Here is a 15,955-nt window from a genome sequence, read left to right as displayed (position 1 = left end):
CAAACATCACACACTTTTCAAACATTCTTCATCTTTTATTTCTCTTTCCTCTCAAATCCCTCAGACAGCCTCCAATGAAATATAAATATGATAAAATCAGAAAAGTTATTGGCCCCAAGTTCCCGGCATTATGGCGTGCGAAGAATCTCCAGTGATCTGCCTCTCTGCTGCCAATGAGAGGGTTGGGGGTTTGGGGGGGGGGTGGCTCAGGCAGTAGTAGAATCGGTCCCTCCCAAGACCCTTGCCTTTTGAACCAACATGACTTTTTCAATTCATTTCACCAACATTCGTGGTCTTTCTTCGAATCTTTCCTCTGTTGAACATCATCGAGCAAGCTCCTCTCCTAATATCTTGCTTCTCCCAGAGACCCAATTATCACATTATGTTCATGTTGATTCTTATAACATTTCGAACTGCAACATTCACTCACGATTCCGCTTCAAATGAGGAGTCTGTGTCTACTCCAACATCAACATGCTTGCTGTACGCCTTGTGGACTTCGAATCTCCAAACTTTGATGTCATCTGGCTGAAGATTTGTCTCCTGACCATCACTATCTTTCTCTGTTTCACTTACTGTTCTCCCAATTCTACAAACTTTATAGCTTTCTTTGACTATCTTAACTTTTGCCATTAGGCCATGACATCCGAACACCCTCAAGCAGAATTTCTCGATCTGGGAGACTTCAATGTACACCACAGGGAGAGGCTGAAATCTTCCCACATGGATGTTGGTGGGGTGGGGGGGGGGGTGGTGTTGAAGCTCTTGCATTTTCCATTCTTAATGATTTGGAGCAAATTATCACCCACCCTACCCACATCCAAGATTGTCATGACCACACTACCAATCCAATATTCTTCACTTCCAATCCGTTGCATTACAACTGCACAATTTCACCTCCAATTGGTTCTTCTGACCACAATCTTGTGAACATCACTTTCTTTACCACCACTTCCTCTCATCCGACTGCTTCTCATCCGTCGGTCATCCGACTGACGAAACGCCAGTATTGGCATTTTAATAATGCTGACTGGACTGGTTTACGAAACTTATTTTCTGACTTTCCCTGGTAAGACAGACTTGGCTGGAATTAAATTTCATCAAATCAGATTTTTTTTTTTTTTAACCTCTTTATTTACAGATCTTAACCCACAACTTCCAAGTGAAAAACAATTTTTTACAAATTTCAGAAAATGAATTAAAAATACAAAACTAATATCTTGATTGGATAAGTGTCCACCCCCACTGAGTTAATACCTGGTGGAAGCACCTTTGACAGCAATTACAGCTGTGACTCTGTTGGGATAGGTCTCTACTAATTTTGTACACCTTGACTGGACAACATTTGCCCATTCTTCTGAACAAAACTGTTCAAGCTCAGTGAAGTTGCATGGGGAGCGTTGGACAGCAATCCTCAAGTCATGCTTCAGATTTTCGATTGGATTTCGGTCGACTGGGCCACTCTGACTGGGCCACTTGGAGGCTCTGGGCCATTCAAGGACATTTATCGTTTTGTTTCTGAGCCACTACAGTGTAGCTTTGGCTGTGTGCTTTGGGTCATTGTCATGCTGAAAGGTGAATTTCCGTCCCAATTTCAGGTTTCTTGCAGAGGGCAGCAGGTTTTCCTCTCGGGTATTTCTTGGTACGATTAGGAAGCCACACGCTGAACGTCGATTTGTGTATCGCATTTTGTTTTTCAAAATGATAATTTTGGGTTATTTATTATTTTTAATTTCCTTTTTTCCCATTGGTTTTCAGGTTCATTGTCTGACCCTGATGATATTCCAGGGTTGGCCCATTTCTGCGAGCACATGCTATTTCTGGGTACAAAGAAGTATCCTCAAGAAAATGAATATAGCGAGTTTCTGAGCCAGCATGCTGGCAGTTCTAATGCCTTCACGAATGGCGAGCACACAAACTTCTTTTTTGATGTCTCCAAAGAACACTTGGAAGGAGCTCTTGACAGGTAAACACACTTTTTCTGTTTGAGTCTAATTTGGGACTCACAAATCTCTCATGGCTGAAGTTTTACATTGGCCTCTCTTTGTTCAGGTTATTCCCAAGCACTCCCCTTTTCCAGGTTATTCCCAAGCACTCCCCTTTTCCATTTTATTCCCAAGCACTCCCCTTTCCCAGGTTATTCCCAAGTACTCCCCTTTCCCAGGTTATTCCCAAGTACTCCCCTTTCCCAGGTTATTCCCAAGTACTCCCCTTTCCCAGGTTATTCCCAAGTACTCCCCTTTCCAGGTTATTCCCAAGTACTCCCCTTTCCCAGGTTATTCACAAATACTCCCCTTTCCAGGTTATTCCCAAGTACTCCCCTTTCCCAGGTTATTCCCATAGCAAGTGTATGACACTGGATAGCAGACAAAGCTGTCCGAACTGTTGATGTAAATTCAGCATTCATAATAACAACGTTTCAATTTCTTCACATGCAAATTATTTATCCATCCATCCATTGAGACCATACTCTGTGCAAAGCATTGGTTCTGCCTAAGCAGTCTCCTTGGCTATTGGGTACAATCCTGGACGGATCGCCACTTCGACGCAGGATACCAGCAAGCTGGCACTCATTTTGCCAACCTCGGAAGGATGACAGGCAGAGTCAACCCCATCTGGTATTAATTCAACAGCTGATTGGGATTTGAACTCAGGATCCCAAGCCCACCACCCTAACCATTAAGCCCACACCAGGCATAAAATTACTTATCAATTAACAAGATGAACTGTTCGTTTATGTTTTAGACAACGAAATGTTCTGTGTCCGTTCCTAATATGTTATGCATACGACCAACTCGTTATGAATACGTCCGAATCTTTAAAAAAACAAAAGTTGAGCGTAAGCCAGCGTTTTACATACATTTTGATACGTTGCCATTGCTGGCTAAAACCTCAAGGTGTGACTGGGCCTTTAGGCTTGTGTGCGGCTGCTCGGCCATGGAAACCCATTTCCTGAAGCTCTCGATGAACAGTGCTTGTGCTGACGTTGCTTCCAGAGTGAGTTTGGAACTCGGTTCCAAACGAGTGAGCGTTGCAACCAACAACAAACATTTTTTTTCCACACTACGTGCTTCAGCACTCGGCGGTCGTGTTTTGTGAGCTTGTGTGGCCTACCACTTCGTGGCTGAGCCGTTGTTGCTTCCAGACGTTTTCACTTCACAATAACAGCACTTGCAGTTGACCGGGGCAGCTCTCGCGGGGCAGAAATGTGATGAACTGTTAGAAAGGTGGCATCCTATGACAGTGCCACTTTGAAAGTCACTGAGCTCTTCAGTATGGCCCATTCTACTGCCAATATTTGTCTATGGAGATTGCATGGCTGTTTGATTTATTTTTTTTTTTTGTACACCTGTCAGCAATGTCAGGTCAGGTCAGGTCAGGTATGGGAGCATGTGCCAGAACAGCGTGTCGCTGCGTCCACTTTCCGCCGGTACTCCAGGGGCCTCCGTCTGGCCATCCCCCAGGCAGATGCCAGGCCCATCCCCATCTCCTTGAGATGATGGTCAACCTGCTGCAACCATGAGGCACGTGGTCGGCCCACTGGCCTCCTCCACTCATGAGACTCCCTCGCTGAGAGAATCTGGTGAGCAGGATCAGCATCAGGAAAACGAGCCACATGTCCATACAGCCGCAACTGACGCTCACGGACTATGCAGGTAACAAATCTCATCCGAGTCTCTCTCAGCAACCGCTCGTTGGACACAAAATCCGACCAGCGATAGCCAAGGATTCTCCGAAGACACCTGGTACCAAAGGAATTAAGTCTCCGTCTCAGATCCTTGGTCAGAGTCCAAGTCTCGCACCCATAGAGCAAGACTGGAAGTACCAAGGACCTGAAGACTCGGACTTTCGTCCTCCCGCACAGGTACCGGCAGCGCCACACCCCATGATCCAGTGAATCCATGACTCCCCAGGCCCGACCCAGACGTCTATTGACCTCTGACTCGCAGCCAGCAGAGACATGAATATCACTGCCAAGGTAAGTGAATCTCTCCACGACCTCAACATCCTCACCACAAACAGACACAGACAGGACAGCAGCATCCAAGATGTCACCGAAAGCCTGGATCTTAGTTTTGACCCAAGAAACCCGTAATCCCAGCGGCTCCGACTCCTCATTCAGCACTTCGAGGGCCCCCAAAAGGATGTCTAAAGTCTCCGCAAAGATGACTGCATCGTCTGCAAAATCAAGGTCCGAGATCTTGACATTCCCAAACGATGCACCGCAACTTGATCTCTCCGACATCCTCCCTAAAATCCAGTCCATACAAGTGCTGAAAAGTGTGGGGGCCAGTACACATCCCTGACGAACTCCAGTAACAACTGGAAATAAGTCAGAGGTGGTACCACCACACTTCACAGCACTCTCAGAACCAGAGTAGAGTTCAGACATCAGATCGATCAGTTTTGGTGGCACCCCACGAAGACCAAGAATCCTCCAGAGGACATCCCGATTCACTGAATCGAACGCTTTACAGAGATCAACATAGGCTGCAAGCAGCCCCTGCCGAAACTCTCGTCTGCGTTCGGTGAGGACACGAAGGGCAAGGATACGGTCAATCGTTGACCTCTTTGGTGTAAAGCCTGACTGCTCTGGACGCTGGTGCTCAAGCAGATGGTGGCGAACCCTATCAAGAATTATCCGAGCAAAGACCTTGCCCGGCACTGAGAGCAGCGTCACCCCTCGGTAGTTGTTGCAGTCTTGGCGATCACCCTTCCCTTTCCAGAGAGGGACAACAAGGCCCCTCTTCCAGTCAGTTGGGATGATGCCTGTTTTTTTTTTTTTTTTTTTTTGTATACCTTGGTCGAGGCTCGTATGAGAGCTAACACACAACTCACAGCAAGGAGGCATGAGACAAGAGGGGTGGGAGTGGATGGGACAAAACAGTGGGGAACAGACACATTAGGTGAACTGTGGAAGGGAGAGGGATGGGGATGGGACGGTGAACATGGCGAAGAGAAGATGGACATTTCAGGGACTTTCAGGAAGGAAAGCAGGAGAAATGAAGGAAGTGGGCTTGGGTGGATTATCAGGGGTAGAAAAGATCGAGGATTTGGATGGGGGAAGATAAGAGGTGGTGGTGAACAGCTGTTTTGAAAGCCTGGAGGGAAGAATGGGAAAGAATAGAGTGAGGAAGTTTATTCCAAAGGCGGGAAAAAAGAGGAATGAAAGAGTGAAGATGAGCAGTGATTCGTGATTTTGGTAGTTTTACCAGAAGGGGGTTGTTGGCGGACCTTGAGCGCCCTGTGGGAAATGTGGTGGGGACAAATCGCAGAGAGAGCAGGGGGGGGGCAAGACTGGAGAGGAGTCGGTAGAAGACAGACAGACCACCGACCAACCTGCGGTGATTGAGTGAGAGGCCCAAAGACTCAGCTTCATTGCGGGAGATGCCGATGATCTTAAATGCCCTGGTTTCGACAGCGTGAAGCCGAGAAAGGTGGGAGGCAGGAGCACCAGCCCAGAGTGGAGAGCAGTACTCCATCAGGCTACGGACAAAAGCTTTGTAAGTGGTCAGGAGCTCAAGAGGGCCGAGGAAGGACTTTGCACGACGGAGGATTCCCAGTCGGCGACTGGCTTTTAAGGCGAGGTTGGAAATGTGACTTTCCCAGGAAAGGTCATGGCAGATAGTGAGACCTAGAAGCTTGAAAGAAAAGACTTCTTCCAGAGGATTGTTGAGAAAGTGGATCGGGGGGTTTTGTAAACGGTCCTTTCGAAGAGACATAGTGAGAGTGTGAGATTTGTCTGGATTGAAAGACATGTTCCACGTGTTGGACCAGTTTGTGATTTTATCCAGATCTTCAGTGAGTGAAGAAGCTGCTGCTTGCCGGTCTGAGGGATGACAGATGGTACGGCAGAGGGTGGAGTCGTCGGCAAAGAGAAATAGAGGATTTTCCAGAGAGTCCGAGAGATCATTGATGAAAACCAGAAAAAGAACACTGCCCAGAACGCTACCTTGAGGAACTCCAGCCTGCACAGGAAGAGGGGATGAAAGAACTCCATTTAGGGCCACACGTTGACTGCGACAGGAGAGGAAGTCTGCGAGCCATGAGTGGAGATGGCCTTGAATACCATGGGAAGAGAGTTTGGTGAGTAGGGCAGGGTGCCAGACTGTGTCAAAAGCACGTGATATGTCCAGGGATACGGCTCGGATTTCCTGTCTGGCATTGAGGACCTCCATCCATTGATGGGAGAGCAGAAGCAGCATATCCAGGGTAGAGTGACCTGGTCTGAAACCAAATTGATGATTGGAAATCAAGCCATTGGAGAAGAGGAAGGATTTCATATCTGAGGCGATGATGGATTCCATCACCTTGCTGATGATTGGGAGAAGGCTGATTGGTCTGTAGTTATAGGGATCTGTTTTTGCACCTTTTTTATGCAGGGCAGTGATGTTAGCAGATTTCCAAGCAGATGGCAGATGACCTTGGGCAAATGAGAGGGTGAATAGAACAGAGAGAGGGTGAGCAAGAGCAGAAGAGCAGGCTTTGAGGACACGTGGGCTGATGCCATCTGGACCGGTTGCAGAATCTGACTCGAGGTTTGAAAGCAAGCTCTCCACCTTGTCAGGAGAAAAGGATACAGAGTCCAGGGACAGTTGGGTGCGACTGGGTAAAGTGGGTAGAGATAGAGATGGGTTTAGGACACAAGATTTAGCTGCAAACACCGAGTTTAGACATTCAGCTTTATCACGTGTGGAATCAGCAGTGCGGCCATTTTCGGTAAGGGAGGGGATGGAGGGGGAACATACACCAGAAACAGGTTCCAGGCAGAGCACAAAACTGCATGCAACGACACGAGTGCAGCATTTCCACCAGCCTTGACAAGTTCGGCATGGATGCCACAAATCCCTGGAGCTTTGCCCCGTTTCAACTGGTTCACCGCAGTCCGTGTTTCCACAAGCGAAGGTGGACCACAGTTGATTCGTGGGTCAGCAACAGGGATTGTAACACCCTTGACGTCCAACTCGACAGCTGGGGGATCAGCCTGGTACAACCGCTCAAAGTAACCGGCCCAGCGGGCCTTCACTTCAGACACCTCTGTCAAGAGCCTACCACTCTCTGCTCGAACTGCAGTGCTCCGAGGGATGGGCTTGGATGAACGTAATGCGCGAATTCCCCTGTAAGCGGGACGAGAATCACCTGTCCACAGGTGATGCTCTACCCCCTCACAGATTCCTCGCACATAGGCCTCCTTGTCCACCCTCAGTGCACGTACAGTTTTACGCCTCAGCTCTCGGAACAGCTCAGCTCTGCCATTCAGCCTGGCCCTGCGACTGGTCAATGGTATCCAGTGTCCCTTGAGAGACAAAATTCTTCTTTGCCCTGCGGTGAGTTCCAAGACATCCACCAGCAACATCAAGGACGGTGGTCTTGAAGGCACTCCACAACTCTTCAGGACCCCCAAAAGCACCCAGACCCCCCAAGTGTCCACTCAGCCTGTTCGCAAACTCCTCAGCTACTCTCTCATCCCTGAGCTTGGCAACATCCAACCTAGGCTGGGATGGTACCATTCTCCAGGATTTAAGGTGCAGCTTTAGAGTTGCTACAACAAGCCTGTGGTCAGTATTGAGGAACTGAGCACTCCGGTAGACCCTGCAGTTCTGGATCATCCTCCAACGACCGTCAATGAGGACATGGTCAATCTCCTTTGCCACACCGCCAGCGTTGGAATACCAAGTCCAGCGATGAGCTTGTGGGCGCTGAAACCATGAACCAGCCACCCTATGTCCATGACTTCTTGCAAAGTCAAGGAACTTAGTGCTATTCTGGTTCATAGTTCCTGACCCATGGGGACCAACACACACCTCATAACCATCCCTATCAGTTCCAGTCGATGCATTGAAATCCCCCAAGACTAGAAGTGTATCTCGTCTGGGGCACTGATCAACCACAGACTCGAGTGTAGCGTAGAATGCATCCTTCACGGTGAGATCACTCGCCTCAGTCGGAGCATAAACAGAGACCAGGGAAATGACACCTCAGGAGTAACGAATCCTTAATCTCATAACACGCTCGTTGACCGGTGTTACCTCAATTATCATTGGGGTCAGCTTATTGGACACAGCTACAGCAACTCCTTGGGTATGGTAACCATCAGAGCGACCAGACCAATAGTAGGTGTAACCACCCACCATTATCTCGCCGCAATCCGGTCTCTGAACCTCAGAGAGAGCTGCAATCCCGATGTCCAAACGCTTGAGCTCAGATGATAACAGAGACAGGTGATCATCCTCTCTTTGGGATAGGACATTCCAGGCACCCACCCGAAGGGACCGCCTCAGGTTAACCCAAGGAGACCGCCGTCTGGTGGACGACACCTCAGCACCACTCCGACACACTCTCCCGCAATCTGACCCAGGGATGTTACCCCGTGGTTTCCCTCCTATCAAAGATTGGGGGTCCCGAAGGCTTTGCCCCAATCCCGTCATCCGGTGAGCTGCCCTGCGAAGGGAAGCTGCACAGGAGGTACTCCCACGGAGTGGGTTTTCAGGTTTTTTTTTGCGTTTTTGCGTTTTGCGGAATGAAGGGTTTTACGGTGGCCGGAGTTCAAATCCTGCCACCAACCTCCTAATAAGAAGTAACCCAACTGCAGGAGGACGTCTGCAGACACAGTTGGGCACTAGATATGGATGGCCGTTGGCTCACAAGGAGCTCTTCCGCCCTTTGACAGGTTTTGTTTTTAATCCTGCTGGGTGTCCATATCCAAACACCCCCCTCACCAGAAAACCTGGTGGGGGAGACTGTTTAGTCGCCGACAACCCGACCATGGAACAGGTTAGTACAGGTTTACATGGTACCTGTAGCAGGTCACAGATCGAACCTGACCTGACAAACAATGTCAGCAATGGGTGTGGCTGAAATAGCCGAATCCACTCATTATAAGGGGTGTCCGCATACTTTTGGCCCTGTCGTGATTCAAAACCTTCAAACAGTGTGTTGTGAAACAGTGGCTCATTCATAAACATGGGTCATTGATACCTAGTGAGATCGCGATGGCCAGCGAAAGCTTGCCAAGCATTTAACAGACTTTGATAGAAGGAAGGGAGTGAAGAGAAATCAACCTTGATCAAGTCCATTAGGAAAAGCTTCTTAGCATGACCAAAATTCTGAACTTGAGCCAAAATATGGTTTTCAAGGTAAAAGTGGCTCATACAAAAAGATCAGGGGTTCGAGCCATAGTGCTTCTGTGTTTAGCTAGCTTATTTTTGCTGATGAAGCTTTGCTAAAGAGCTCTCAATTATGCATCATCCTGGCAATGTTATCAGAGTTTTTGATACAAACACATATATCGTCAGTGTAAGCAATTGTCTTCATAGTATGGTTTAAACCTATAAGAGTAAAACCAGACAAAGACTTACGGAGAGTGTTTAAAAGGGGTTCACGGGATAGGGTGTATAAAGCACCTGAAAGTGGACAGTGCTGCCTCACTTGTTAATATTGAGTAGAGCAGATACAGTGGAATAACATAAATGTATACATGATTATATAAAAGGTCCGAAACCAAATCGTTTTAAAACTTTGGACAAGTATTCATGAGAAACCATCAAATGCTTTCTCCTGATTGAGGAAAACGAGGCCAACACTGTCACGATAAATGTCACAAACATCAATCAAATCACGAATAACAGAAATGTTGTCATGGATACTCTGACCAGGAACACACGATAGGTTTGATCCATGTTTATAATGTATTTTAGGAAGGGGGAAAAGCGTGAAGCAATATCTTTGGAAGATATCTTGTAGTCTGTGCACAGTAACAATACTGGTCTCCACTGGGAAATGAGCAAAGGATCACCTTTCCTGGGAAGAAAGGTAAGTACTGCCCTTCTGCAACTCAATGGGAGTTCATTCTTTTCGAGGCTCACCTGGAATATTGAGTGCAGTTCGGGGCCAATTAGGTCCCAGAAAGATTCAAAAAATTATGTTGGCAATCCGTCGAGGCCAGGTAATTTTCCAAGGCTCTTTCACACAATGTTAATCCCTCAAGAGTGAGTGGTTTCTCCAAGTTCTACCTTTGTTCTGTGGTTCAGGTGGAAATACCATCAAACAAATTGGAGACACCATTTAAATCGATCTCAGTTGTTTTACAAAGGTTGGAGAAAATATTTGGCTTCATTCAGGGTGAGTGATGATAGAGTTGTCAGGGTGTTTGAGGATGAGGAACCTTGGACTCAAAATTAAAGAAAAAAACAGGTTGGTATGTCCAAAAGGTTGAGATGCTGAAAATGCAATCTCATTGATGCTCCCTTGGTTTGGTTCTCAATCATTATGTTAAAGAATGCCTTCTTTTCCTTCAGTCTCAGTTTTTGTTGGGGGGGGGGGTGATTATTATTTATTTATGTATTTATTATTATTGTTTTTTTAGGTTTGTTTCGATCTGTCGAATTTCCTTTTCCAAAATGGCCTTTGTTCTACGTTCCTCTTGTGTTGTTTGGAAACAAATTTTTTGGCAAAAAAATCGCATAAATTGTGCCTTTGGAGTATCCCACCATAAATGCTGATCTTTGAACTGATGCTTTTGTTTTAATAAAACAGAGCATACATCTTTAAACACTGTCCTAAAAGAGGAGGGGTTTTCTAAAATTGTGACATTTAGTTTCCAGAATGGGTGACGATTCAAAGACAACTGTGGGTGGTCTGAAAATCCGGAAGGGGAAATTCCTGTAATTGGAGAGGGGTTGATGAAGGGGGAATTTACATGGATTCGGTCAAGCCTAGCTTGGGATAACCTTACACCAGGTAAATTGATGCGTTATGGGGTTTTGTTGACACCAGAAATCATGGAACCAAAATTTCTTATTATATTGGCTTGTAATTTAGCCGGTCCGGGATGGGGTTCTGCACCGTTCCTATCCACATTTGGTTGTCGAGAACAATTAAAATCACCTGCCATAATGATGCACCTGTGTAAATCCATTTTACTCATACAAGGCCCTAACCTGGCATGGAAGCATTGTCAGTCCATACTGTTTTAAGGGGCATAAATATTCAATAATGTAAACTTGATATTATTGGTGGTAAATTTTAGGGAGACTAAGCATCCTGTGATTATATTTTGGAAGGAAAGTTCTAATGGATGGTGTGGTGGAAAAGAACTCTATTTCCGCTCAGGTTCACGCATACAAAAGAGAATCTTTAATTTCGTATATACGGAGGAAGAACATTCAATGATTCACTGAAACATTCGAATGAACTTCACTAACTAGAATCCTGAAGCAATCCCTCTCTTGTACTCATTTGATATCCCCCAAAAATGGGAGGGTGAGACATTTGGCAATTCAATGACGGGATGAGCTGATAGGCACAAGGCGAAATAACACAGAACTGCAACACGTGGCCACTTTGGGTGGGAGGGAAAGAATAACACACTCATGGGAAACGTTTGCAGTGTTATCAATCAGGTCACTCTGTTTCTATGCAGTGAGCAAGACCCTTTTTCATAGCAAGATATTAATTTATCGCGATGTAGGTCGAAAGACTCAGGAAAAAGGAAACAGTACTGAACACCAATTTGACTATAGTACAAAAATTAATAAAGTACCAGCAGCATGTGAATTTAATTGAGAATACATGAATAGTGTTACGGCTGTGGAAATTCGCATTACACCATAAAGGGCCCTCAGGTGAGATATCTTCATAGGTACATGTGAAGTTAGCCCAAACCCGTTGTATAGAGGGAATTTATGTGATCCATCCAGGCTGCGATCCTCCATTTAGCCATTTTTCTGTTCTATAATTTATTTCAAACACACAGCATTTCAACAACCGCGCCAACCACACTGCAACCACGCCACCTCCACCATCTACGCTACTACATCTTCGCCACTACGTCCACTTCGGAACGGCAAACAAAGGCGCCAAGGAGGGAACTGCGAGGATGCGCAGGTTTCCCCGCCTGTTTCTCCTGTTTGACTTCCCCGTGCTTTGGAGTGGAGGAGGGGCGATGCAGGTCAAAGATCAGAGGTCATGTGAAGGAGGGGTCTCATTTTGGTGGAATAACTCTCTGGCCCAGAGCCAAAAACTGACTCCCCCGGCCCCCGCACGGGGCGGGGTGGAGGGAAAGCATGAGGGAACGCCCTTTTCGGGAACCCTCTCGAAGGAAGGTGGAGCCAAGAACGGGGCGTAGCGAAGGGCGGCGACCCGCGCTATAAAAGACGGACACGGGCGGGGTGCTCTGTCGCCTCTTCCTCTTGAGCCTCTTCCTCTGGCGCGCTTCCTCTTCCGCCTCTTCCTCTTCGTCTTGGCTGGTGGTCTGGTTGGTCTTCGGTTGGTTTTTGTGGAGAGTTGGTCTTCGGGAAGAGGTCCTGCGCCTGCGCCTTGGCGAGCGGCCCTGTCACGAAGGCACGGACGGGAGACGCGGGAGCGCCAGTAGTGAGGTGGACCTGCGCGTCCGGACGGGGAGTGCCGGAGAGGGTTCGCCGGCCGCGAGAGAGGTCTGGACCAGGCGTGACCACGCTGACAGTCGCGGGAGAGGGACTCACCAGCCATAAAAGGGAAGTCGTGACTTCTTTCTTTCTTTTCTTTGGGGTTTTTGTGTAAATGTCTGTGGGTGGCGCCAGTCTGGCTCAAGTAGTATTGTTTTAAGTGTTGCCGTGTGTACGCATATTCGGTTGTAGCTCTGCATCGTTTCTTTTGTTACATTTGCTTTTTGTGCATAATTGTATGGCTGTAAATACGTGCCTTCCGTGCTTGTCTGTGTGTGCGTGTGACTAAAATGCTTGCTTGTTGAACTGTTCCCGCTCTGCTTCGTCTCTTTTCCCTTTTTTATTGACCCTCCATCTTGCATCACGTAAGGGGTTCGTAGTGTGTGCAACATCCCGGTAATTAATCTGAACCATCCAGGTCGACGATAACACTGCTCGGTTATCCCGATAGTACGGAACGGGCCGCCCAAGCGGCTCGTGTCCGAAGTCGACCTGCGGCGAGGTACGATCACCCGGTTTACCATTCGCGTGGGTACTTAGGTAGGTCGAGTCTGGCGAACAACCCTATCCTACGCGGGTGGCCGATTGGCACGATTGTGGTGAGGTCGAAAGGCCCACCCGTGACTAGCTCCCGGCATTGGTCCGAGAGGGTCACGACAGAATTGTCCGTCCGGTGGGCGACGTGCCGCGATTCGAGTTACGTGGCTGTTCGCATGCCGGCGGGCGCGAATTCGCAACACTGGTGTCAGGTCGTGGGATACAAACCCATCCCCCTCCTCGCAACACTGGTGTTGGAGAGTGGGAAACAAACTCTCCCGTCTCCAACTCAATTCACGGGGAACGGAGCAGGGGTGTGCGAGGCGACCCCCCCCCCCGTTCCCTCCAAATTACGAGCAATTGAAATTAACCCCTTACGAGAAATAAGATGGAGTCTCAAGGCGAGCGGGTGCCAGGGGTATTAGAAATGGATGTGGGAGTGTTAGAATCCATGGCCCAGGATGGAGACCCCGAGCAGGAAATGTTGGTTGTGCAGGAACACGAACTCCCCCAACTGAACCCAGAGCCCGAAATGGGTGTGGCGGCGGCTGCGGTGTGTGACACCTCCCCTCCCTCTCTCCGCCAAATCCCCCCAATCCTTGCCGAATCGGCTCAGCCGAGTGCACTCGACATGGCGCAGTTATTTGCAATGCTGGCGGAAATGAATAACAGATTAAACAACAAGATGGATGGAAACGCACTCGAACTAAAAAACGGAATGATGGAAGAAATGAAAGAAATGCGGGGTGAGATGCAGCAAATAGGCCGAGGCCTGCAGGCGGGCACGGCGAGAATGTTGGCAATTGCGAGGAGCGAAACGCGGGCAGTGGAGCTCATAATGGCGGCGCCACGTGTGGGAGCGAACGAGCTGAGAGGGAGTGCAACGGTTGTCAGGCCCACGGTGGAGGCGGGTGAGGACAAAATAACTTGGGGGACGTGTTGGGCGAGAAGCGTGGAGGTGACGGAGAGAGCAACAGTGACAGTGACCGAGAGGGAAAATCTAATTTGGGTGACGAAGACGTGCATGAGGGAGATAACAAGGGAAGAGACAGAAATAATAGAGACGCGGGAGATGGGAACCATAGAGGGAAGACTACACGATCCAGATGGGGTTAAAGACGCACACACACACACACACACGGAGTTAGTGGAGGACCATGAGGGGGAGCTGGCGTACTATTTCGGGACCCGGTGCGAGCATCTGGATAGCCTCCTTCGGGAACAGAGGGAGACGCTATGCCCCCTTGAGGCTGATCACGACCAGGTGGGTTCGGTCGTGTCGAGGGGAGGAGTGCTGCGAACGGGTGCACGCCGAGCTTGGGGGGTGTAGAGGCCCCGGGAACCCTTGTGGGGACACGAATCCCCAGTGTGGTTGTCCTGGTGTGTTTGGTGCAAGGTGTGAGTGTGACCGCGTGTATGGGTGAAGCCCCGCGTGTGCCAGAAGCCCCGTGTGTGAGTGGTGTGGTGGAAAGTGTGCCGAAGTGCGTGCCTCCCAGCATGCCGTGTGTGGATGAGGAACGGTGTGTGAGTGAGACACCGTGGGTGAGTGCCCCCGCGTGCGTGAGTGGTGTGGCATTTGTAAGGGGATGGATGGCACGAGTGAGTGAGCGGCCGAGTGCAAGGGAGACCGTGTGTGTGAGAGAGCGGTATGTTAGGGAGATGACAGTCGGCATGCGGGAGCACGCAGCCGCGTCTCCCGGTGTGAATGTGATGGAGTGGAGTGTGAGCGTCGTAACACGCAGGTGTGCGTGGGTTGAATGGCGATGACAACGACGACAGAGGGACACAGGCCGAATAGCGGCCGTAGCTATTTTGGGGACCGCGCCAGGTTCACCAAGCAGCGAGCGCGAGGTCCGTGCTGTGCAACGCACGAGGCCGCCACGTGCTCGCTTGCGGGAGTGAAACCCGGTCCGGAAACGAGCGCGGTGAATGTTGCTGATCCCGCGCCGGACAAAGTTTAGGCAGGATTTCGGATTTGGACCGGATGGGTTCTCCACGCGGGCGTGTGTGTTAAGCTCCAACGGACAGAGCACATGTGTTCGTGGGGGGAACCCCTCGAAGTGCCAGGCTTGGTTTTTTTAATGCGCACGGTGACGTCATGGCTGCACGTGTGGTTGAAATCCGGCAGGAGGGGTTGAATCCATGCCGGATGGTGCCGTCCGGAGGGGCGAGGTACACGTGCAGCTGCCATGACGTCACGCCAAAGGGGCGCGGCTGTGAATTGCTGCGCTGGTGCGCAGGTTGTGAGTTTCCGCGCTGGTGCTGCGCATTTAAAAAAAAAAAAAAGCAAGCCTCGCTTTCGGGTGAACAGGATTCCCGGGCATGGGGTGGAAGACCCCCCTGCCAGGGCACAGGATGAAACTAGGGGGAAGGGTTATTGAAAGCTAGACCGGTCTCTTGGGGCAGGGGTATGTCCTCATGGGGCCCGTGGAATGGATTAGGTAGAGGGATTGTAGCCAGATTTAGGATGGGGAATGGATTTAAATGGATTATTTGGAGGACAGTAACAGACAGTGAATGTTTAGCGGGGACGTTGTTTAGCTACGTCGTGTTAAAAGGAATGTGCTGTAGTTTAAGGGACAACGTGGGAGCACGAGTGAGTTAGGGGAGGTTGTTAGAAGGATGGCAGAGTTCAGTGGTGTGTGTGTGTTGAAGAGTTGGTGAGTTGAGTGGAAACATGTGCTTGGTGAGTGAGTGAGGCCAGCTGGTCTGTGTGAGTGGAGCGAATGGGGAATGCATGGTGCGATGAGTGATTGGGGGGAGGAGTGACTCCCGCCCAAGGGACCCCGGGTCAGTGTAATGTGAGTTAGGGGGTTAGTCAAATTGAAAAAATGGAAGTCGTTTTGCTGTTGGTGGGAGTGTAGGCTCGAACCCATTTTGGAGGGGTGCAGGAGCCCTGTTGACGGGCTGGGAGCGTGGCTGCGAAAGGTGAGTATCGCTGAGTGGGTACCCCCGGGCACCGGGCTAGTCGGCCGAAGTAGGCCAAGGGCCCA

The 15,955-nt window shown here is 49.3% G+C and overlaps 1 protein-coding gene across 2 annotated transcripts in view; it reads left to right on the top strand.

The window, feature by feature from the left end:
- IDE (insulin degrading enzyme) overlaps positions 1-15,955 on the top strand; it is a 154,478-nt gene that overhangs the window by 6,409 nt on the left and 132,114 nt on the right. For both annotated transcript variants that reach the window (XM_085849081.1, XM_085849080.1), the window contains exon 3: positions 1,759-1,966. In XM_085849081.1, the coding sequence (XP_085705207.1) occupies positions 1,759-1,966 (208 nt within the window). The remainder of the gene's footprint in view (positions 1-1,758; positions 1,967-15,955) is intronic.

Source organism: Eptatretus burgeri, chromosome 12, assembly GCF_056783735.1.
Source record: "Eptatretus burgeri isolate ZD-2024b chromosome 12, Ebu_testis_v1, whole genome shotgun sequence".
In the NCBI taxonomy this organism is placed as follows: domain Eukaryota; kingdom Metazoa; phylum Chordata; class Myxini; order Myxiniformes; family Myxinidae; genus Eptatretus; species Eptatretus burgeri.
Note: the sequence above shows the minus strand (reverse complement) of the source record. Positions and strands in the feature narration are given on the sequence as shown.